The sequence below is a fragment of the Nannobrachium achirus genome, assembly GCF_963921795.1.
Source record: "Nannobrachium achirus genome assembly, chromosome: 10".
Classification (NCBI taxonomy): domain Eukaryota; kingdom Metazoa; phylum Chordata; class Actinopteri; order Myctophiformes; family Myctophidae; genus Nannobrachium; species Nannobrachium achirus.
The window spans coordinates 7,012,097-7,035,609 of record NC_137819.1 but is presented as its reverse complement, the minus strand read 5'-3'; the positions used below and the strand labels follow the sequence as shown (position 1 = coordinate 7,035,609).

General features: G+C 43.4%; 2 protein-coding genes across 2 annotated transcripts in view; both read left to right on the top strand.

The window, feature by feature from the left end:
- Positions 1-23,513, top strand: part of LOC308292373 (protein NLRC3-like) — a gene marked incomplete at its 3' end in the record, with an annotated part of 202,764 nt that overhangs the window by 124,261 nt on the left and 54,990 nt on the right. The gene's annotated exons all lie outside the window — the stretch shown is intronic.
- LOC308292266 (collagenase 3-like) lies at positions 8,221-22,130 on the top strand (the record flags this gene model as incomplete). Its single annotated transcript, XM_080734581.1, has 9 exons — positions 8,221-8,314; positions 8,814-8,898; positions 9,946-10,020; positions 10,658-10,883; positions 12,021-12,243; positions 12,977-13,354; positions 13,747-14,133; positions 20,126-20,506; positions 21,736-22,130. The coding sequence occupies 9 exons, from the start codon at positions 8,221-8,223 to the stop codon at positions 22,128-22,130; spliced, it is 2,244 nt and encodes a 747-aa protein (XP_080590707.1).

The window sequence follows — 23,513 nt, the reverse complement described above, 5'->3', positions numbered from 1 at the left end:
TGAAGTGATGTCTTGAGTTCCAGCAGAGCACTGGGGAGGCCAGGGTCGTGTGGCAGAACATTGAGGAGCTTCTTGCCTTGAACCAGGAGGTTCTTGGAGGTCCTTGGAGTCCTCAGGAATCCCTTCTTGCTTAATAGAGTCCTGAGCAGCCACTGGCTGTGTCCTGGAGTACTGAAGAGCCACTGGCTGTGTCCTGGGGTCCTGAGAACTCTCTAGCTTAACGTCACAGCTCTGTGGTCCGTCTGGCTGGGTGCCAGTGCGTAAGGTGTACATTGGTGAAGACTGTGAGCCAGTGGCCAGTGGGCTTTGATTTGTTTCATTACCTTTGGATGGAAAGATGGGAGATAATTGATGGTTGGTGGATGACTTTAAGCTTTTGGACGGCTACGGCAGATGACAAGGGTAACCGGAAATGATCAACGCCCAATAGATCAACCTGCCGCCGCAGCAGCCGTCTCTACAACGCCAGAAGGTCCCTTCCCACGTAGCGTCTACTACGTCTGCTGCGTAGACGCGTCGCCATGGTAACCAAAGAGTTCAGTAAAAGAGGTGGGACCCCGTCGCCGACGGCTGTTTGCTTAACGATTTGGACCGCTATACGGCAATTACGTCATAGCAGCCGTAGTCCCGCCTCGTGTTGCGGTTGTAGAAACGGGGAGCTTAAACTGCCTAATATGGGCTGACATCTATAAAGGCATCCTATGTTTATTAGCTATGCATTGATTGGCCACATAGTTCTGCAATACATGCTTTTCCCCCCCTCATCTTACTAGCTAGATATCTTATGTGTCAAGAAGCTGTAACTTTATTACAATTAGTCCAGAATTCCAGGTTTAAATCATCCTCGGTCATTACATGGAAGTGAATTGCCAATCCCAATAAATGTGTTTAGGTTTCTGTTGTTCATGCAGACATCAAGGAACCTTTGGGTTGTCATTCCATTCGTTTTGACAGTATATGGAACTGTTCCCAGGGGTGTTTCTGGGCCCTGGGTACAAGGATTCACTGTGGGCCCCCCATGAATATTCTTCATTGGGGGAGGGGGTTTAACCCAGTTTCCATGTCAGTGGTGCTCAAACTTTTTCATGTGAAGGACCCCCAAAATGATATGTATTTGACCACGGACCCCCATCTCAAAATATTACGTTCCAGGGATCCCCAGAAGCAAACATTGAGTTTCAAATGTTCGCTTAAAAATATATTCAAAGATTTGCACATTTTTTTTTTTTTTTTTTTATAATTTTTAACCCACGCCAACCCTATGAGACACGGGGAGAGCATGCAAACTCCACACAGAAAGGCCCTATCGCCGACCGCACCTAGGTTGTGGCCGCTGATGACGTGGAGGGAGAAACACGCCCCCAGCTCCCACAGCACACATTTTCACAACTTTTCAAAAATAGCAGATCTACAAGCTCACAGCGCGGCACTCAGTTTCTACGTGTCATCTTTTCGACACCCAAACCTAACCCTTACCCTAACCCTAACCTCCGTGGGGTGAGTCGCTAACCCTCCCGAAGCTCCGTTGTCGAAATGATGGTCGTTCGAAAGAGCGAGATTTCCCCCTGCATACAAACTGACTTTGTGTGGAGTATGGTTGATGCATTTATCATCAGGGTGAAGTGAAGGTGAAACAGTGTTTTTTATAGTTTGTGTTGCAATTCATTTGTTTTGGTTTCAAAATATATTTTTTTATAACTAAGGCAATGTCACTAATGTACATGTATGATGCTAATCATGCTATATATCGTCACTGTCTGGCCAAAACCTCTTAACTCCATTTTTGAGGTTTTTGACATAAATCAGGGCTATTGAACACCCTTTATGTCTGAGTGTTGGTTAAAATAATATTGAACCAATGAAAAGTAGTAAAAAGCCCTTCAATCAAAACCTCTTAACTCCACTTGAGCATTGAACATTTTGGAGTTAGGAGGTTTCGGCCGACAGCAGAGATATAATACTGCAACACTGCAATAAAAAGCGTAAAAAACATTTACTGTATACTAACCCACTGCAGGTCTATTTGTTGTGGATTTGGATCGCCTGGCGGATTCTGATGTTCCTACAGGGCTGCTCTTAAAGGTAGATGCAGGATGGGTTTTGGTGACAGTCACAGATAATTCTGTAACTTGTTGGTGGGTTGCAGTTTTCGAAATGGTTTCGGACGTTTCGGAGGTGACTTCGACCGTGGATGCATCTGCAGTATCGCAGGCCTCTGGTTCTGTGACAGTCGGGCTGAAGGTGGTGGCGGCAGCTTCACCCGAAGCTCTCGTAGGATCAGAAGCACCTTCAGTTTCAAAGTCCAGACTTTTCATAGATTCTGAGAAGGCCGGGGTAGTATTTGGTTTAGAGGTGGGTGTAGGTGTAGTTGGTTTGGCCATGGTCGTGGTGGATTTGAACATGGGTGGGGCTGACATGGGACGGATGTGTGCGATAGGTTTGGAGTTGGCTGTGGTCGACTTCAACATGGGTGGAGTTGAAATTGGGATGTGTGCAATACGTTTGGAGTTGGATTTGAACATCGGTGGAGACGCACAGGAGATGTGTGCTGTGGGTTTGGAGATGGTTGGAGTTGCACTGGAAATGGTGTGGGTCAGGTGGGCAGAATTGGAGATGGTGGATGTTGCACTGGAGATGGTTGTAGCATGAGATGGAGCTACAGGTCTGGATGTGATCGCAATAGTTTTGGAACCGATGGCAAGATTTGAGTTGTTTGCACGCACATCTGATGTTGTTGTACTTTTAGCATCAGTGTATGACTTTTCTGTGACAATGTTGACTTTGGAAACAGTTTGGGCTGTATCTCCCATTGGGCAGCTGTTGGACAGTTCTGTTAATTCAGCTAAAGACTTGGATACAACATTCATTTTACGAGAAGGATCCGTAGTTGTGCTTATGCCGTCTGCTTTCAAAATGGATTTGGCAGTAGCTTTCAGGGATTGTCTGCGTCTCATTTTACCCACTGCCTCTGGCCTGGAGTGTTCACTCCTTTGCCTTTTTCTGGCCGTCCTGCTCTTGGTTTCGGCATCAAGATCTCTCCTGACCCTTGGCGTGGTGTCCTTGCTAGTCGCACCCCTTTCTGTTCCAGCCTCTTCTGCCATGTCACCTTTGCAGCTTTCTTTGCCTTTTTCAGTCCTTTGTTCTTCTGTACTTAATTTCAGAGTCTCTCTGTCCACGTGTGTGTTTGTCTCCTGTGCCACATCACTCAAAGCCCCCGCTGTTTGGTTAATACCGCTTATGTCTCGTTCTTCTTTGGACCTCTTTTGGGATATCTTTCGGGACCTTTTTTGGGACCTCTTGTAACAGGCCGATCGTTGTCTTTTTGCCCTCATCTGCCTTGTGTTCGCTGCTGCTCCGCCCTTTCTCTGCCCTCTCGGTTTCGGAGCTGTCTCCTCCCCTCCCGACCCTTGACGTGACGTCCTCGCTAGTCGTGCCCCTTTCCGCTTCGCCCTCTTCTCCCGCATCACCCGTTCTTTTCCAGTGCTCCTGACCCTCAGAATGCTCCCTTTTCCCCGTTGACTTGGTAGCCGCCCCCATGTCCTGGTCTTTGTCAGTACCCGGCCTCTTCTTGACCCACTCTGGACATGTTTCAGAGTGGGTTTCTTTGCCCTTTTCTTTAGTTTTCTGGTACTTTGTTTTCTAGTCTCTATGTCCACACTGGTGGCTGTATCTGAGGTGTTCTGAGCGGGAAACTTCCCGTCGTGTTTATGGGAACGGAAGCCTCTCTCGGGCTTCTTGGTTATTTCAGGACATGTGTCACTTCCAAAGTCTTTGTTAATCTCCTTCTGAGTTTCTGTAGGAACTGAGAAAAAAAATCAGATTAGCTTTACGTTCTGTTTTTATCTTCCAAAGTAGCGATGGACATTTGGGTTTTACAATGTAATGCACATTGTAAAACGCTTTGGATAAAGGCGATATAAATGCACCATTTACCATTTATTCTATTTAACAGAACAGAACATTTGACTTACCCAGTTTCTCTCCCGTCTGTAGATCTGGGATAAGCTGCCCACGTCCCTCTCTCTTATTTATCCCTTTCAGCGTCTTGACAGCTGGAAAACATACAGTACGTATTTGTAGCTAAGACACCAACATCCATCATAAATTACAGTATATACAGTTCTGCAGTGGTGGAAAAAGTACTCGCATTTTTTACTTAAGTAAATGTATCAATACTGCAATGTAGAAATACTCTGTTACAAGCAAAAGTCAGAAATTCAAAATGTACTTGAGTAAAAGTATGAAAGTGTTGGCATCAAAATGTACTTAAAGTACCAAGTACAAAATGTTTGAAAATAGCAGATCTACAAGCTCACAACGTGTCGCAATGCGACACGTTGTGAGCTTGTAGATCGGCTATTTTCAAATAGCCACGGTATAAAATAGGGCTAAAGTGGTTCATGTATGCTTTATAATATATATTATATCTGCAAAGTAACTAACTAAAGTTTTCAAATAATTGTAGTGGAGTAAAAGTACAATATTTGGATCCAAGATGTAGTGGAGTAGAAGTAAAAGTATTGGAAATTGTAAATACTCAAGTAAAGTACAAATACTTCAAAATTGTACTTCAGTGCATGTACTTTGCTACTTTACACCACTGCTGTTCTGTGGGATAGTGCCACTGCTGAGAGACTCTATGGGATAGTGCCGACTCACACCATCGGACGGTTAGTTGCATTCACTTTAAAACTAAAAATGACAACAGCCATAGGCAGCACACCATAGTACTTTATTCTTTATAGAGTAACAATGTTTTAAACAGTTTTGGCGGCACACACTCGAGTCATGTCAAATCTCCTGGTTTCGTGTGCTTGCATTTTGATGCCAATACCGGTAATTTGATGACCATCAGTGGTTCCCTATGGAGACGCAAAGAACCTGCTGTGTTCCCTATGGAGACACAGAGTTTATTCAAATTATTGGCTTAGGAATGTGATAAAAAAAAGAATCCATGAATTCAATTCTCCATGGGATGGAAAAAAGGCATTTTGGGGGTCAACTATCGCTAATACTCCAATGTGTTCGTTTTGATTTCTCAAGGCAGTGATGCAGATCAAGATGTTGCAATAGTGCAAAAGGAGAGTCATGGTTGTGACATTGATAATGTCACGTGCACGGTGATGCAGGGACATGTGCACAGTGACAGCTCAACCCACACGTTCACAGCCGTGTGTCACAGGCTACTTTATTTTGAGTCACGATGGACGAAGAAAAAATTAAGAGGACAAACTCACGCAACTTTGAAAGCTGTTTCCTCGATTCTAATTCAACTGCAAAGCATGCAGTAAAGCAACTAATTACATTTACTCAGTGAGTGTGTGTCATTGGAGAGGAGAGGAGAGGAGAGGAGAGGAGAGGAGAGGAGAGGAGAGGAGATTCAAGAATGCAAAGAACGAACATTTTTCTTCATAGTTTTAGTCGACGAAATCAATTGATAGAAAAGTAGGCCTACTTTTTTGGGGGGTGAGCTACTCCTTTAAAAGAACACATATTAGTTACAGGTACAGTAAGCTACAAGCTAACAACAGCTAACAAGCCAACAATAGCCCAACGGCGTGAGTCATTATTTTGATCTCAGCTTTGGGGGAACTCCCACTGTTGTCAGCACTTTTTGTCAGCATCTTTGAACATTGCATAATATCTCACCACCTCTCATACAGTTGGGAGTACATCTTAATCATAATTAATTATGCAATCAAAATGTCCAAGTACACCATGTTCTTGCTATAAAAAAAGGCCTTAAATTGTCACTTTAGAAATGTGCAGATACGCTGTGTACACTTATACTGTATGTTGGTTGTTTACTGTTGAGTGAGAAAACTATGTTGCACATTAGGCTAATAATCTCGACGCCGTCAGGCATTCGATGCCTACTGTATGTGGCAATGCCTAAGTGGCCCTAACCTGGACCAGTATTGATACTTTTACTTAGGTAAAACATTTGAGTACTGTTTTCCACCACTGGGTGTGTTTCAGGATTCCTAAATCATGCCAACAAATAGAGAATGAGCCACTGATACAACAGCCCCGGGCAACACATTCCTCCTTCCCTTTCAACATTTAACCACTTACACCCTCCATACTTAGTAAACATCACCTTTGGCTCTGTACTTCAACCTGTGGGTCGGGACCCCCATGGGGGTCGCCAAATTATTTTGGGGGGTATTTGGACATTTCTAAAAGTAGCAATTTAATGCCTCTAAAATGACAAATTAAACATTGGCCAAATTGTCAAATATTAGAGATAGAACTTGTGAAAATAGCAGATCTAAGGTACATGCTCACAATGCCTCACAACGCGAGCCGTTGTGAGCATGTAGATCGGCTATTTATTATTATCGGAATGGAGTAGAATTCTCAAAAATTCAGATTTCTCCATGATCAGCTCCATTCCCATTGAAATGCATTGGCAGAATCCTCAATATCAGCTGGCAGCCACACGTTGGTGTGACCATACCCTTACTTTTACTTCACCACATCTGATCTCAGAGGCACATGTTGTTCTTTTACTATTTGAAAACGTTGGGGAAATGGGACCTTCTGCATAAGGGCACGATCACACCGCACTTTTATTTCATCTATGAGAGTGGATTCTGCCAATGCATTTCAATAGGAACAGAATGTTTTTTTCCCCCTAGAATAAAAGTGCACTTTTATTCTACTTATGACGCAAATTCTGCCAAATGCATTTCAATGGGAATTTGCGGATTTCTGCAAGAAACCACTCCATTCCCAAATGAAATGCATTGGCAGAACATCTGGGCGGTGTTACCATGCCCTCATTTACTTTTGCACTTTTCCTAATTTTGAATTCCGGACGAGTACTTGATACTTTTACTTAAGTAAAAAAGTATAGACATACTCCTTCCATCGCTGCTCTAAAGCAGTGGTTCTCAACCTTTTCAGGCCGCGACCCTCAAAATAAAGATATTTTAACTGGGGACCCCCCCTCCCCCCCCCCCCCCCCACCCTGACGAGCACTAAGAGTTGATGCATAACAACAACGGTTCTATTGTGAAAATAGCAGATCTACATGCTCACAACGCGAGGCGTTGTGAGCATGTAGATGTCTGCCATTTTCACAATTTGTGGCTCTAATATTCGACAATTTGGCCAATGTTTAATTTTTCACTTCAGAGGTATAACATTTTGTTGTGTTGTGCGGATAGTGGATACCCTCTATACACTTAAACTTTATGTTGGTTTGTTTACTGGTGAGTGAGAAAACAACATTGCACATTAAGTTAATCATCTGGGGACCCCCCAAAATAATGTGGGGACCCCCCTGGGGATCCCGACCCACAGGTTGAGAACCATGACTCTAAAGAATGAAAAGTTGATAGAACAGCCACAACACATTCCTCTTTCCTCCTTTTCCGACCCCCCCTTTACTGTAAGCGTTTACGCAACCTCCGTAAGCAGCACGCGGCCCAGGGGGAAATGACGCACACTCCTCACGCATACGAACGTGAGCCCTGGTGATATAAGGAGGTGTGTGAGCAGGTTCGAGAGTAGTCAGACCCTCTCCTCTGCAGCAAGGAGAAGGTTGCAGCTATAGGAGTATTGGAAACAAACTACTTGTGCTCAAATACTGTACTTACTTGAGTATTTTACTGTCGATACTTTGGCTGATACTCCACAACACCTCAAGGTAAATATTGTCTTTTTTATTTGACTCCTACAGTTATTTCGTAACTTTAGTTAATAGTTACTTTGTAGATTTGTATTATTATTTGTATTATTATTATTACCCTTACTATGATTATGATTTTATTTATCTGTTTTACATCCTATAGAGACGGGTCCAAACTATGGACCTAATGCGCTATGGGATCATTATTATTGTTACATACATTAACAAATTAAGCCATATTTTATGCAGTAGTTATTTGAAAATATCTGATCTAAAAACTTGTTGTCTTTTTACTTACTGGTATACTTTGATGCCAATACTCATACTCATGTTCATTTTGACTGCACATTTAGAGTTTTTGTTAGTCTTTTGAATAAAATTCCATTTAGTTTTAGTCATGTTGTCAAATGTTTTAGTTTTAGTCGACTATATTTAAGATTTCAGTCAAATCTACAGTTGATTTTCTGCAGTACAGTATCCCGTGTTTTATGATTTTTTTCTATCTACCAACATATTTTTAGAAATTAACACTGCCTGGCTGCCTCTGTGCTTCGTCAAACACAGGTGTGAGCTACAGTACCAGAATGGATCATGGAGCGATCGCTACTGTGGTGATGATGATGGCGTCTTCCTGGCTTTGCAGCGGTGCACCGACAGAACCGCCCACTGGGAATCAAGGTTATTATTACACTTTAGCATGTTCCACCCATTCGTTTGTATTTGTCGTTGTCGTTTTGACTTTTTGTTCTCAATTTCAGTTTTTAGTTTTGATTCGTTTTTAAGCCGAGTTTGCTAGCTCAGGTTTGTATGTTTGTATGTATGGCTTAGTTTTAGTTAAATTAGTATAGCGGTATTATTGTTCAGTTTCACTTTTTCCTCACACACTTTCTCAGGAGGCGAGATAGAACGACGCCGGACAGGTATAGCAAAAACAGCAGATCTACAAGCTCACAGTGCGTCGTGTCACAACATATTGTGAGCTTGTAGAGCTGCGATTATTGATATCTTTGAGGATTTTCGTCAAAGACTAAACATTTTCTCTGTGATTTTTTTTTGGTTTTACTAGTTTTGTAAACACCATACAGTTTCAGTTTTCAGTTTGTCATTGCTTTCTTTCTGAAAAGCTTTCTTTAAAAAAGAAAATCCAGTTTTCAATGTTTTGTTGTTTAAATTGTAGCGTCCAGCGACAGAGAGCGTGCGGAGGACTACCTCTCACAGTTTTACTACAACGCCCAGCCGCCCAGTTTCAACTCCAGCACCAGGCAAGTAGAGCTGCAACTAACTCCATTATTAGTGCAACTTTCTTCCATCCATCCATCCTTCTTTCTTTCTTTCTTTCATTCTTTCCAGATAAACTCTATTTTGCCGGCACGAACTTGGGCCATACTGTATGTTAAATTGACTGGCTTCTTCGGGACTTGCATTTTGCTAAAAGATACGTTATATTTGTAGCTTAATTTATATTTATCAATGAATTAATTTTCTCCCTTGACTTGAATTTGGGAAAATGCAAAAATGTAACTTTTCCCAAATATGGAGATGACTGACATCATAGATGTCTGGCGTCATAGACCACACGAGACTGACACAGTATGCCCATATATGGGCTTAATATTGATGACATCAGGGATCTCCATAAATGGGCAACAACGGAATTCATTCGCAAGTGTAACACGCGTCACAGCTCGGCCTGGTGGAGAAATAGAGCAGTGTTTCTCTAAGTGGATTTCAGGGAATCTGTAAGTTCCTTTATGGGGGTCTAAATTCACCTTTACAAGTCTGTAACTTTGTCAGTGTACAAATGGAGCTCCCTCAAGAAAGGGGGCAGTACTTTTCTCGAGGCAAATATTCTATTGAGACTATATATGTGAGGTGGAACCATGAGGTAAAGTGGTACTACAATTGGCTTGAATTGGATTGACTCTATGTGGTTCTCATCGTGGTACCATGCTAATCTTCTCTGCATCGTTCCAATTTTAGCCCAAAGACAGCCAAGTATACAGCGCCCCGTTGACTCTACATGGTTCTCATCGTATGCTAATCTTCTCTGTATCGTTTCAATTTTAGCCCACAGACAGCGCCCCGTTGCCAACAAAGGGCATTTTGGTATTGCATCTGAAATGGCTTGGAATTAGAGAAAGACAGAACATGACATTTAAATATCCGAGTGGTTGTTTAGGCTAAAACCTGTATAAAACCGTATTATGGACCAACATTTACATAAAACGTATATTTTGAAAAGCATGGTGGGGCCCCTTTAATAAAAAAATATGTTGTGTACTTTCATCCACCACTGTCCCTCCCGGCAGGCAGGCCACCATGCACTCCTTCGAGGAGACCCTGGAGAGCATGCAGCGCTTCTTCGGCCTGGAGGTGACGGGCCGGCCGGGCTTGCCTGACTGCGAGCGCCAGACATCTCACACTACGTTCACTACGTTTCACTCCGGGAGAGTCTGAGATTACCAGGGCAGATTATATTTCGGCGTGGGCGGGCTAAAGCCTATTGACGTCACACACACACACACACACACACACACACACACACACACATACACACACACACACGCCGCGCGACGTCGACGTGGCGTGACATTGCAAAAATACGTTATTTCTCATAACATATTATATGTCTGCATGTTTACGTTAGTGCAAAATGGTATTAAAACGTGAGGAAACGGCACTATTTCATAGTTTATTAAAATAATACGAGTCAAGTCTGACTCCGCCATGACAGTTTTCACGGACCAATCAGAGTCCACTAGACTCTCACGTGGGCAGAGGACACCAATCAGAGTCCACGAGCGAGTCTCACGTGAGCTCAAGAGCTCTGTTTGGAGGGGGCTGGGACCGGAGCGCAGGAGGGAGAAATCACCACGTGCCCCAAGCATACAACCCTGATTGGCCCATTCAAAGCGCCCGCTCTAAAGGCGCCTTCGAAATAGATTAAAATACGTGCAGCTTCAGTCCACACTACACACCACCCACCAGCAGGGGGGGGTGATGTGCGGACTGAAGTGTCAGGCTACGGCCGGGCGCCGCCACCCTGGAGGCCATGTCTCTGCCCCGCTGCGGCGTACCCGACGTGGACGACTACCAGCACTTCCCCGGGCGCCCGCGCTGGCGCCAGAAGGTCCTGACCTACAGGATCACGCTGTACACCGGCCAGCTGAGCAGGAGGGAGGTGGACGCCACCATCGCCCACGCCTTCAAGCTGTACAGCGACGTCATCCCGCTGGACTTCAAGCAGGTTAGAATTATTGAACGCTTTAACTGTTGGAAAATAGCAGATCTACAAGCTCGCAGCGCAGCACCAAGTGCCCCGCTGCGAGCTTGTAGATCTGCTATTTTTGAAAAAGTGGTGAAAATGTGTGCAAATCTTTGGATGTGTGTGTTTTTAAAGCGAACGTTTGTAACTCAGATTTTGCTTCTGGGGGGTCCCTGGAACTAGATATTTTGAGATGGGGGTCCGTGGCCAATTACATATCATTTTGGGGGTCCTTCACTGTAGTAGTCTCTCAAGGACAGACTAACTGTCGTTTTCTTTCCTGACATAGAAACATAGGTAAAAAAAACCTTAAAAAAAACCTTTGAAGGATTCAAAAGACACTTATAGAATCAGGTCAAAATTCTAATTTTCATGATTTAAAAAAAAAATAGCAGATCTACAAGCTTGCAGCGCCGCACTCGGTGCCACACTGTGAGCTTGTATATCTGCTATTTTTCAATAGTTAAAGCATAAAATAATAATACGCAATGATGCGTACCCGGTCTAAATGGGTTAAAGCAGTGATTCTCAACCTTTTCAGGCCGTGATCCCCAAAATACTCATATTTGAACTGGGGAACCCCCCCCAACCCTGACAAGCACTTGGCAGAGTATGGCTGATCTACAATGCCTCGTATTGTGAGGTGTTGTGAGCTTGTGGATGTTGGGGGTGTGTTCTCTCCTCTGCGTCATCAGTGCCCACACCCTAAGTGGGGTTGGCGAAATGACCTTTCTGTATGGAGTTTGCATGTTCTCCACGTGTCTCTTAGGGTAGATACCCTTACAAAAACATGCTGTAATCCTGGTCTCTATAATGCCTCCCCCTGGCCAGCCAGGGCGCCTGATGGAGGGGAAAGGAACTGGTTGGAATAACGTGTTCCTTCCACGCGCCATGTCCAACCGGGGAAGCTCCCCCTGTCAGGTGATAAGAAGCGGCCTGCTCACTCCTCATGCACTGAAGGAAGCATGAGCTCAGTTCGGGGTCCTCCCCAGGTGGGCAGAGGGAGAGCAGATCCCAGGATTACAGCTTAGGTAATTGCTGGCCTAAACATTTCACGATGACTGAAATATGACCAAATCTAAATTGAACATGAATCTATCCACCCGTCTATCTGTGTAGATCTACAGCGGTACAGCAGACATCATGCTGCTGTTCAAAGCCAGGCATCACGGGGACTTCTACCCGTTCGACGGGCCGGGCGGCGTGCTGGCCCACGCCAACGCCCCGGGGCCCGGCCAGGGCGGCGACACCCACTTCGACGAGGACGAGAGGTGGACGCTGGGCACCCAGAGGGGCATCAACCTGCTGCTGGTGGCCGCGCACGAGCTGGGACACGCCCTAGGTAAGGTTACTGAGAGGTGGATGTGTTGATTAACTACTGTCTGTAGCCACAGACATCTATGGTCTGTAGCCACAAGGTGTCACAAGTGAGTAGTTTCTAGAATCTATATGTTCGAAATGGCAAGAACAAAGACAGGAAGTCAGTTCATGTAGGCCTAGGGGCAGGGGTGTCGCACCAAATTCTGTGCCCTGGGTACAAGGATTCACCGCGGGCCCCCCATGAATGTTCTTCATGGGGGGAACTGGGAACGCATTATTACGCATTATTGTGTTCTTTAACTATCGAAAAATAGCAGATATACAAGCTCACAGCGCGGCACCGAGTGCCGCGCTGCGAGCTTGTAGATCTGCAATTTTTTTGAGTCTTTGAATATTTCAAATACTTCTAAGGTTTTTTGAAAAACCTATGTTTCTATGTCAGTGGCGCTCAAACCTTTTCATGTGAAGGACCCCCAAAATGATATGTATTTGGCCACGGACCCCCAACTCAAAATATTTAGTTCCAGGGACCCCCCCTAGAAGCAAAGTTTGAGTTAAAAATGTTCGCTTAAAAAAGACATATATTCAAATCATTTTCACTACTTTTCAAAAATAGCAGATCTACAAGCTCGCTGTGAGCTTGTACATCTGCTATTTTTCAATAGTTAAAGTATAAAATAATTAAGGCCCCTCTTGGGCCCTAGTAACTCAGTCCCACTAATTAAACTAATTACAAAACCTTTGACCCCTACTAGGCCTGAGCCACTCTGAGGACCGCTCGGCGCTGATGTTCCCCACCTACCGCTACGTCAACACGCGTGGCTACGCGCTGCCCGCCGACGAACGCCGAGGAGTGCAGGCCTTGTACGGCGTCCGGACTGCCCCCAGGCCCAAGCCTAAACCCACCCCCAAGCCTAAACCTAAGCCCGCCCCCCGGCCCGAGCCCGAGCCGCGCCCCCCGACCAGGTGCGACCGGGACCTGGTGTTCGACGCGGCCACCGCCATCCGCAACGAGCTGTACTTCTTCAAGAGCGCCCACTACTGGAAGAAGAACGGCAACGGCGTGACCATGAAGAGGATCAGCTCCACGTGGCCCGGGATCAACCGCGTCAGCGCCGCCTACGAACACAAAGGTACGACCTAGTGTTCGATTTGACAGCACTTCTTGACAGTGTTTTAGTCATAGTCTTTGAATAAAATGTCGTCAAATATGAAATGTTTTCGTTTTGGTCTAGTTTTAGGCTAAATATACGGCTGGTTTTGACGACAACAATGTATTTTGGCAGGCCTTGATGGCGTCGCAATGCCTGATTTTACTTTTGGTTGCTTATTTCAATTACTGTACGATTTTAGGTACTTTTACTTTACTTGAGAATGTTAATTTTTCAGATATGTTTACTAGGAAAAAGGTTAGGAGTGGTATTCCAAAATACCGTCCTTCTAATGTGTGGGGGGAGGTCGTGATTTTTCCGTAACGTTTTTCCATTGATTTTTCTATATATTTAATACTCCTATCCCCCTGCAGGCAAGGACACCGTCTTCTTCTTCCACGGCCGTCAGTACTGGGGGACGCGGGGCCCCACGGTGCTGCGGGGTTTCCCCAAGCCCCTCTCCGTGCTGGGCCTCCCTTCCTACGTCGAGGACGTAGACGCCGCCGTTCACGTGCCGTCCACGGGGAAGACCCTCTTCTTCTCCAAGAACCTGTACTGGAGCTTCGACGAGGCCTCGTTCACGATGGACCGCGGGTACCCCAGGTCCGTGTACAAGGACTTCCCGGGCATCGGCTACAGGGTGGATGCGGCGTTCCAGAACCACGGCTACTTGTACTTCTCCAACGGCGCCAGACAGAGCGAGTATCACTATGCGTCCCGACGCGTCAACAGAGTGCTGCTGAACTACGCCTGGCTGGACTGTTACTAAAAGGCAGGCACGTGCACACAGGGACATGCTGGGTCCCTGATTCAGCCCGGGAAAAAGAGTTGGAGAGGCCCTCATTTTGCGCTATAGAGAGATCTCTCTCTATAGCACTGCTGCTACTCAAAGATTTGTCATTTCAGATCATGACAAGTGACAAGCCAGTGGGCCAATTACATGAGTTATATTTTGTCATTGTCGGGTGGAAACCTTGTATGTCCAAAACCGTTTGTTTTGTATTTATCATTTTAAAAATGATTTAAACTAGTGAAAACAGCCTATCTACAAGCACACAACGCCAAGTGCGAGGCGTTGTGTGCTTGTAGATCTGCTGTTTTCACTACTTTTGTGCGACAGCCTTGAATGATGAAGCAGGGCTTTGCGAAAAAGAAATCTGCCCGACAGTGACGATTTACTTTGTTATTTTTCACCAAAAGGCCCTTTTAGAAATGTCAGCCCTTCCCTCTCTAACATTATCTGCACGTCCCTGCTAAAAGGGCACAGTAAAATCATGTGACTTTATAAAAGTAAGAATGTTTATCTGAGCCAGTCTGGCATCCTTTAACTTTGGAGCGCCGCTTTTTCCACCTCGCATGTGAACCTAGTTATATTTATAGCTGCCTAAACCAGTGTTTCTCAAACTTTTACATCTCAACGTCTCCCCTTAACTCAAATGGAACCAAATTTTACTTAAAGGATGACTTCACCACTGTTCAACCTATCTTCATATAATAGGTCATCACTAATGTTCGTGATAAAATAGCACCATTTTTTCTACTCAGTCTGGGTCTCATAGGAGAGCTGTGGGCAGGTCAGAAATCCATCCATCAGTGACATCATCAATGGGGAATCAATCCAAGCTAATAGAAAATGCAGGCTTTCTATTCCTGAAAAGTTGCAATGTTATAATGGAAGCCATTGTTCTCGCTATAATAATAATCTAGATATTCTTTTCAAAAATATTGTTTAAAAAAAATCTGTCAAACGATGATGTCACTGGTGGATGGATTTCTGACCCGCCCACAGCTCTCCTATGAGACCCAGACTGAGTAGAACTAGAGAAATTGCAATTTGGGAAATTGCGAGTGTGGTTGCCTTAAAAGTTACCTTACTCTTACATCACTATATATGGTGATAACTAAATAAAATAATTAATAAATACAATACTGTAGCTATTAAAATAAAAAATGTATGTGTATGGTCAAGTGGCCATAAATAAAAATGACTGTTCTTAAAAAAAGGTATTTAAATAAAAGTTCTTATATTTGTATTTTCTTATGAGATTGAAAAATAAAAAATCAATTTAAAGATTTTAAATAAAAAAATACAACTAATAATAATAAATAGTTATATACTCATTTTAAGGTTTTATCTGATGTCATTATGATGACAAAAATAACTCTTACATCACTATATATGGTGTTTCCCATTCAAAGTCAATTGGAAAGGTCAGCTACCTAAAAGTTACCTTACTATATATGGTGTTTCCCATTCAAAGTCAATGGGAAAGGTCAGATACCTAAAAGTTACTCACTATATATGGAGTTTCCCATTCAAGTCAATGAGACTAAGAGTTGTAAAAACTGCAAAATTCCCCAGAGTAATAATGTGGTTGCCCTGGCAACCACACTAATGAACATTAGTGAGGACCTATTATAAGAAGACAGGTTGGAAAGTGGTGAAGCCATCCTTTAAGTACAGTATTAAGTACATTACTTTTCGTCTTTTTGCCTTTCGAGAGTTCAGTTATATGAACCATTTATTTTGTATTTGTTTTTTTATCATGAATTGTATCAAACAGTACATTTTGAAGTTTTACATTTTGTTAGTAGTTTTGTTGCACTGTTGTTTTGTCCAGATGTTTTTTCTTTTTTTTTCTTCTTTTTTTTTGAGTGTTGAATGGATCACAACGCAACAGGCTTTTTGTGTCTCATCCATTTGGTGCGTTTTTAAATTGTTGTACCGTTGTACTACAACATCTCCAATCAATCAATCAATCAATCAATCAATCAATCAATCAATCAATCAATCAATCAATCAATCAATCAATCACTTCAGGTAATAACTACTGTATAATGCAGAAGTAGAGCTTATCGCTTCTGCTATCAGTTGTCAATGTACAATTTACAATGTTCAAATGTAATTAAAAAATGTGTCTAAAGCTTGCTGTTTGGTATCTATTAAAAGGGCTTTATTTTCTTAAACGTTGGCGTCTTTTTAATGTAATTCACACACAAGGCTGTATACATAAATGAAAGTGTCGGACTTGGGTCAGAGCGATCTGTAGATCAGGTCTGGACGACCTGATAACACATAGGATACCACCACTGGAAGTGATTCTTGTGATCAACATGCGCTGTGAAACGTAAGCCATTTACCATGAGATGGAGTGGGGTTGTTGGCTGATTTACCGCTGTTTCAGGGCACAAACCTCTAATGGTAAATTGCTTTTCTACCACTTCTACCATATAAATGTAAGAAAACACAGTTGTAACTTGCAAGGTTATTTAGTTATACAACTGCAACACAACAGTGGGCGGGGTCTATGAGCCAACTCAAGGTTGTTGACTGATTTACCACTGTTTTAAGCCAATCAGAATCCAGTATCTGAACATGTGACCACAAAAAGTGGTAGAAAATGGAATATGACATTCCCTTAAGATGCCAGAGGACGGGTGGCTTGTCACAGAAATGCACACAACTTCTGATCTTCTGAAACGTAAATCTACAACACTGTTTTGTGGACGCAGGAAGAAGGGATGAACTCACCATTTCCGTACGGTGGCCAGATGGGGCTGTGATATGTCACTTTCTGTAAGACAGAACATAAGACAGACAATAAGTGTACAGTATGTTGAAATGGAACAGATTTCTGCATTTATGCCATTTAGAACGGGTACACATTATTGCGTATTATTAATTTATGCTTTAACTATTGAAAAACAGCAGATATACAAGCCCACACAACGCGGCACCGAGTGCCGCGCTGCAAGCTTGTAGATCTGCTACTTTTTTTTTTTTATCGATCCGATAATCTTCTGAATCCTTCTAAGGTTTTTTGAAAAAATCTATGTTTCTATGTCAGCAACCTGGCCAGCCATCGTCAAAGAAAAGGTCATTTTCACTTAACTGGTACTCAGTTAGTCTGTTCTTGAGAGACTATGTCAGTGGTTCTCAAACGTTTTCATGTGAAGGACCCCCAAAATGATATGTACTTGGCCACGGACCCCCATCTCAAAATATTTAGTTCCAGGGACCACCCAGAAGAAAAAATTGAGTTACAAACGTTTGCTTTAAAAATACATATAGTCAAAGATTTGCACACATTTTCACAACTTAAAAAAAAAATAGCAGATCTACAAGCTCGCAGAGTGCCGCGCTGTGAGCTTGTAGATCTACTATTTTTCAGTAGTTAAAGCATTCAATAATCCCAGGCCTAAATGGGTTAATTTGCGATATCTACAGTGTACTGTACTTTGTGTGTAGTGTCTCAATGCATTGGTTGTGTGAGTCGACCACACATTTGTCAGGGACAGCACTGCATGCTACAGTATATATCACTTTTCCGCAAACAGTGGGTCGAGACCCATTTGTGGGTCGTGGTCGTGGACACATTTGTATGGGGTCCCTTAATGTTTTTATTTATTTATTTTTGAATTATTATTATTTAAAAACATAAAAGATTCCTACCAAAAAAGCTAAAATGTTCAACAAAAGAAATTCATTTTTACAGTAATTTCATGAGGAAATCAAAGAAAAATCTAAGACATTACGTAAATTGAAACAAATGTTTAAGAAGTAGATCAAATATATCTACAAGCTCACAATGCGGCGTGAAGCAAAAGTCAAATTTCTCTTTTGGGTCACAAGCTAAAAAGTTTGGGAACCACTGCTCTACATGATATCAAGTGTTTCTCATTTCTACGCCATGCATATGTCTAAGTGTTTTTGAATCAGGGATGAATGAAGCTGCAGGCAGGAGGCAAACGATATTGAGTAATTCTTTATTTAATTTGTTTAGGTTGTGGTAGCCAGCCAGGCTACACATTGAGGTGGGAGGATAATGGATAATTGGATAATTGATGCAATTGATGTGTGGGGTGGATTTAATTAATCATATCTACAGTACAGAGTGTTACCTGTATACGACCAGTGGGATGGATTTAATTAATCATATCTACAGTACAGAGTGTTACCTGTATACGACCAGTGGGGTGGATTTAATTAATCATATCTACAGTATAGAGTGTTACCTGTATACGACCAGTGGGATGGATTTAATTAATCATATCTACAGTACAGAGTGTTACCTGTATACGACCAGTGGGGTGGATTTAATTAATCATATCTACAGTATAGAGTGTTACCTGTATACGACCAGTGGGGTGGATTTAATTAATCATATCTACAGTACAGAGTGTTACCTGTATACGACCAGTGGGGTGGATTTAATTAATCATATCTACAGTATAGAGTGTTACCTGTATACGACCAGTGGGGTGGATTTAATTAATCATATCTACAGTATAGAGTGTTACCTGTATACGACCAGTGGGGTGGATTTCTGCAGCCTGCTTTGCCAAGTCCAGCAACTTCCAAACAGGGGTTTTCTTTGCTTCAGAATCCAGCGAGCCGGGGTGGGCTTTTTGCTGCACGCACGCACACGCACACGCACACGCACACGCACACGCACACACACACACAAGAAATGGCCCTCTTTTTGAGTAACAGACATCTATGGTCTGTAGCCACAAGGTGTCACAAGTGAGTAGTTTCTAGAATCTAGATATGTTGGCAAGAACAAGGACAGGAAGTCAGTTCATGTTAGCCTGCTTCCAGACCATAGACCCCGCCCACTCTCAGAGTGGACTCTTTCTCTGGTCTGGAGCTGAGTACATGAATCGGTTTTTATTTTCGGCTGCTCCAATGAGCGCGGGGGGTGGGGGTGGGTCTAACGAATATCCAATCCGCGCAGCAGTTGAAACGATTCAAACGAAGTTCACACACACAGGCAGGCTGATGAAGGCACACACACACACACACACACACACACACACACACACACACACACACACACACACACACACACACACACACACACACACACACACACACGCACTTATTTCAATTCACCAAGCTGTTAATGTTGATTACATGTTTCTGGTCTCAGTTCTGTGTGGAAGCAGTCACTGGCACAGACAGAGACACACACACACAATCACACACACACTCCGCGACCGTGCGTCGCGTCCACCGTGCGTCTCGATCACCGTGCATCGCGTTCACTCGCGCGCGGATGCGCGCGTGAAAAAAGTCCCTCCCCCGTAAATCGCTCAGAATAGGGCACAGTTTCAGACTAAAGCGTGAGCTGAGTCTGAAATCAGGCTAAGTTCATGTAGGCCTAGGGGCAGGGGTGTCGCACCAAATTCTGTGCCCTGGGTACAAGGATTCACTGCGCGCCCCCCATGAATGTTCTTCATGGGGGTAACTGGGAACGCATTATTACGCATTATTGTGTGCTTTAACTATCGAAAAATAGCAGATATACAAGCTCACAGCGCGGCACCGAGTGCCGCGCTGCGAGCTTGTAGATCTGCAATTTTTTTGAGTCTTTGAATATTTCAAATACTTCTAAGGTTTTTTGGAAAAACCTATGTTTCCATGTCAGTGGCGCTCAAACCTTTTCATGTGAAGGACCCCCAAAATGTTGCAAAATTATATGTATTTGGCCACGGACACCCAACTCAAAATATTTAGTTCCAGGGACCCCCCTAGAAGCAAAGTTTGAGTTAAAAATGTTCGCTTAAAAAATACATATATTCAAATCATTTTCACTACTTTTCAAAAATAGCAGATCTACAAGCTCGCTGTGAGCTTGTACATCTGCTATTTTTCAATAGTTAAAGTATAAAATAATGAAGGCCCCTCTTGGGCCCTAGTAACTCAGTCCCACTAATTAAACTAATTACAAAACCTTTGACCCCTACTAGGCCTGGGCCACTCTGAGGACCACTCGGCGCTGATGTTCCCCACCTACCGCTACGTCAACACGCGTGGCTACGCGCTGCCCGCCGACGACCGCCGAGGAGTGCAGGCCTTGTACGGCGTCCGGACCGCCCCCAGGCCTAAGCCTAAACCCACCCCCAAGCCTAAGCCTAAGCCCGCCCCCAAACCCCCCGAGCCCGAGCCGCGCCCCCCGACCAGGTGCGACCGGGACCTGGTGTTCGACGCGGCCACCGCCATCCGCAACGAGCTGTACTTCTTCAAGAGCGCCCACTACTGGAAGAAGAGCGGCAACGGCGTGACCATGACGAGGATCAGCTCCACGTGGCCCGGGATCAACCGCGTCAGCGCCGCCTACGAACACAAAGGTACGAACAGTGTTCGATTTGACAGCACTTCTTGACAGTGTTTTAGTCATAGTCTTTGAATAAAATGTCGTCAAATATTCTGAAATGTTTTCGTTTTGGTCTAGTTTTAGGCTAAATATACAGCTGGTTTTGACGACACCAATGTATTTTTGGCAGGCCTTGATGGCGTCGTAATGCCTGATTTTACACTTGGTTGCTTGCTGAAAGTCACTAATCAACGCTTTGTGGGCTTGTAGAGCTGTTATTTCAATTACTGTACGATTTTAGGTACTTTTACTTTACTTGAGTGTGTTAATTTCTCCGATATGTTTACAAGGGAAAAGGTTAGGAGTGGTATTCCAAAATAACCGATCTACAAGCATGTATGTAGATCGGCTAATAACGAAAGCACTTTATCTCAAGTAAAAAAATGTAAAGGGCCTTACATAAAAGAGTATTTCAATATGGTATTACTAATTGTACTTAAAAAATATTTTTTTCACTTTCGGACATGTTTGTAACTTCAAACTCCATTTTAACCATGATAGATTCATTGAACGCACCCGTCCTTGGTTCTAGCGAACAATACCGTCCTTCTAATGCGTGGGGGGAGGTCGTGATTTTTCCATAAAGTTTTTCCATTCATTTTTCTATATATTTAACCCATTCAGAACGGGTACACATATTGTGTATCTTTATTTTATGCTTTAACTAATGAAAAATAGCAGATATACAAGCTCACAGCGCAGCACTGAGTGCCGCGCTGCGAGCTTGTAGATCTGCTATTTTAGAAAAATCGGGAAAATTAGAATTTTGACCCGATTCTATAAGTGTCTTTTGAATCCTTCTAAGATTTTTTGAAAAACCTATGTTTCTATGTCAGCAATCTGGTCTTGTCAAAGAAAAGGTCCTTTTCATTTAAATGGAGCTCAGTTAGTCTGTTCTTGAGAGACTACTATGTCAGTGGTTCTCAAACCTTTTCATGTGAAGGACCCCCAAAATGATATGTATTTGGCCACGGACCCGCATCTCAAAATATTTAGTTCCAGGGACCACCCAGAAGCAAAATTTGAGTTACAAACGTTCGCTTTGAAAATACATACATTCAAAGATTTGCACACATTTTCCACGACTTTTTCAAAAAATAGCAGATCTACAAGCTCGCAGCGCGGCACTCGGTGCCGCGCTGTGAGCTTGTAGATCTGCTGTTTTTCACTGGTTAAAGCATTCCTACTCCTATCCCCCTGCAGGCAAGGACGCCGCCTTCTTCTTCCGCGGCCGTCAGTACTGGGGGACGCGGGGCCCCACAGTGCTGCGGGGTTTCCCCAAGCCCCTCTCCGTGCTGGGCCTCCCCTCCTACGTGGAGGACGTCGACGCCGCCGTTCACGTGCCGTCCACGGGGAAGACCCTCTTCTTCTCCAAGAACCTGTACTGGAGCTTCGACGAGGCCTCGTTCGCCATGGACCGCGGGTACCCCAGGTCCGTGTACAAGGACTTCCCGGGCATCGGGTACAGGGTGGACGCGGCGTTCCAGAACCACGGCTACTTGTACTTCTCCAACGGCGCCAGACAGAGCGAGTATCACTATGCGTCCCGACGCGTCAACAGAGTGCTGCTGAACTACGCCTGGCTGGACTGTTACTAAAAGGCAGGCACATGCACCTCCAGACAATGAAAGCATTTTTTACTATGGTTAAAGAAATGCAAATGCCCTCTTTCCCTGCTATACCTGAAGGCAGCATTCAAGAGAATTGCCTTCTCCAAACTCTCCTGAACTTGAATGCAGCATCTTATGTTGAAGGAATTAGCCAGTAGCTATGCCCCTCCCCTAAAAGCTTTTGTCCAATGCTAGCTTAGCAACCGGCAGCTTTCCAAAGTTATTCTAAGCTAGCATTGGACAAAAGCTTTTTTGGGAGGGGCATAGCTCCTGGCTAATTGCCTTGTCCAAACTCTCCTGTACTTGAATGCAGCATCTTATTATGAAAGAATTGCCCTCTCTGTGTAGAAATCCAGGCCCTTACGCCACATCTCCAGCTACTTGATTATGCTTAGTTTAGTGTGGTATCACACACCGAAAATAGCTTGGCGGTCTGCTATTTTCAATATTTTCACCAAAAGGCCCCTTTAGAAATGTCAGCCCCTCTAACATTCTCTGCACGTCCCTGCTAAAAGGGCATGTGACTTTATAAAAGTAAGAATGTTTATCTGAGCCAGTCTGGCATCCTTTACTTAGTTGGGAGCGCCGCTTTTTCCACCTCGCATGTGAACCTAGTTATATTTATAGCTGCCTAAACCAGTGTTTTTCAAACTTTTACATCTCAACGTCTCCCCTTAAGGGGAGACATGGCAGGTGAAAACATGTAAAAAATCAAAATGTAAAAACATGAGTTTTTTTACTATTTTGCTTCCTAAACATGCCTTCTTTCAAACAAATGCAAAATTAACGTTCAAAATACACATATAAATGTTCATTTCATACGTGAAAGTGCCGAGTTAACAGCATTTGTTTTCATACATATTTTACAAAATATAGATATATATAGACAATAAAAAATAAATAAAAGATGAATCAAAGAAACATGGCCCCCTCACGTATTAGGAGGACAGTATGAGTCACCAGAACCGAGGACAGGTGTTTTTGATGAATCTAACATGATTAAAATGGAGTTTGAAGTTACAATTGGTTTGTATAGGATGGGGGTGTGTCCAATCTTTAAAGGCTGTTTCCCAAAATGTGTTTTTCCTCATACTTAGGTACATAAATCTCCACTTCAGTTGCACCCACATACACCAAACCTTCCAGTTTTATTCTTATCTATATCCTGAAGATATTTACAGAGGGGTTTGTTGATATATCATTCATAGCCTGATTTACATCACATTTTATCACTAAAAACATGGCGAAAATGTGTTTTTAATGACTGTTGACACTATTTTATGATTTATGGAGTGATAAAAAGAGATATCTAAAATCCCCTCTGTAATTTGTTTTGTCTCTAATATGTCAAGAAAGGGAAACAATAGTTTT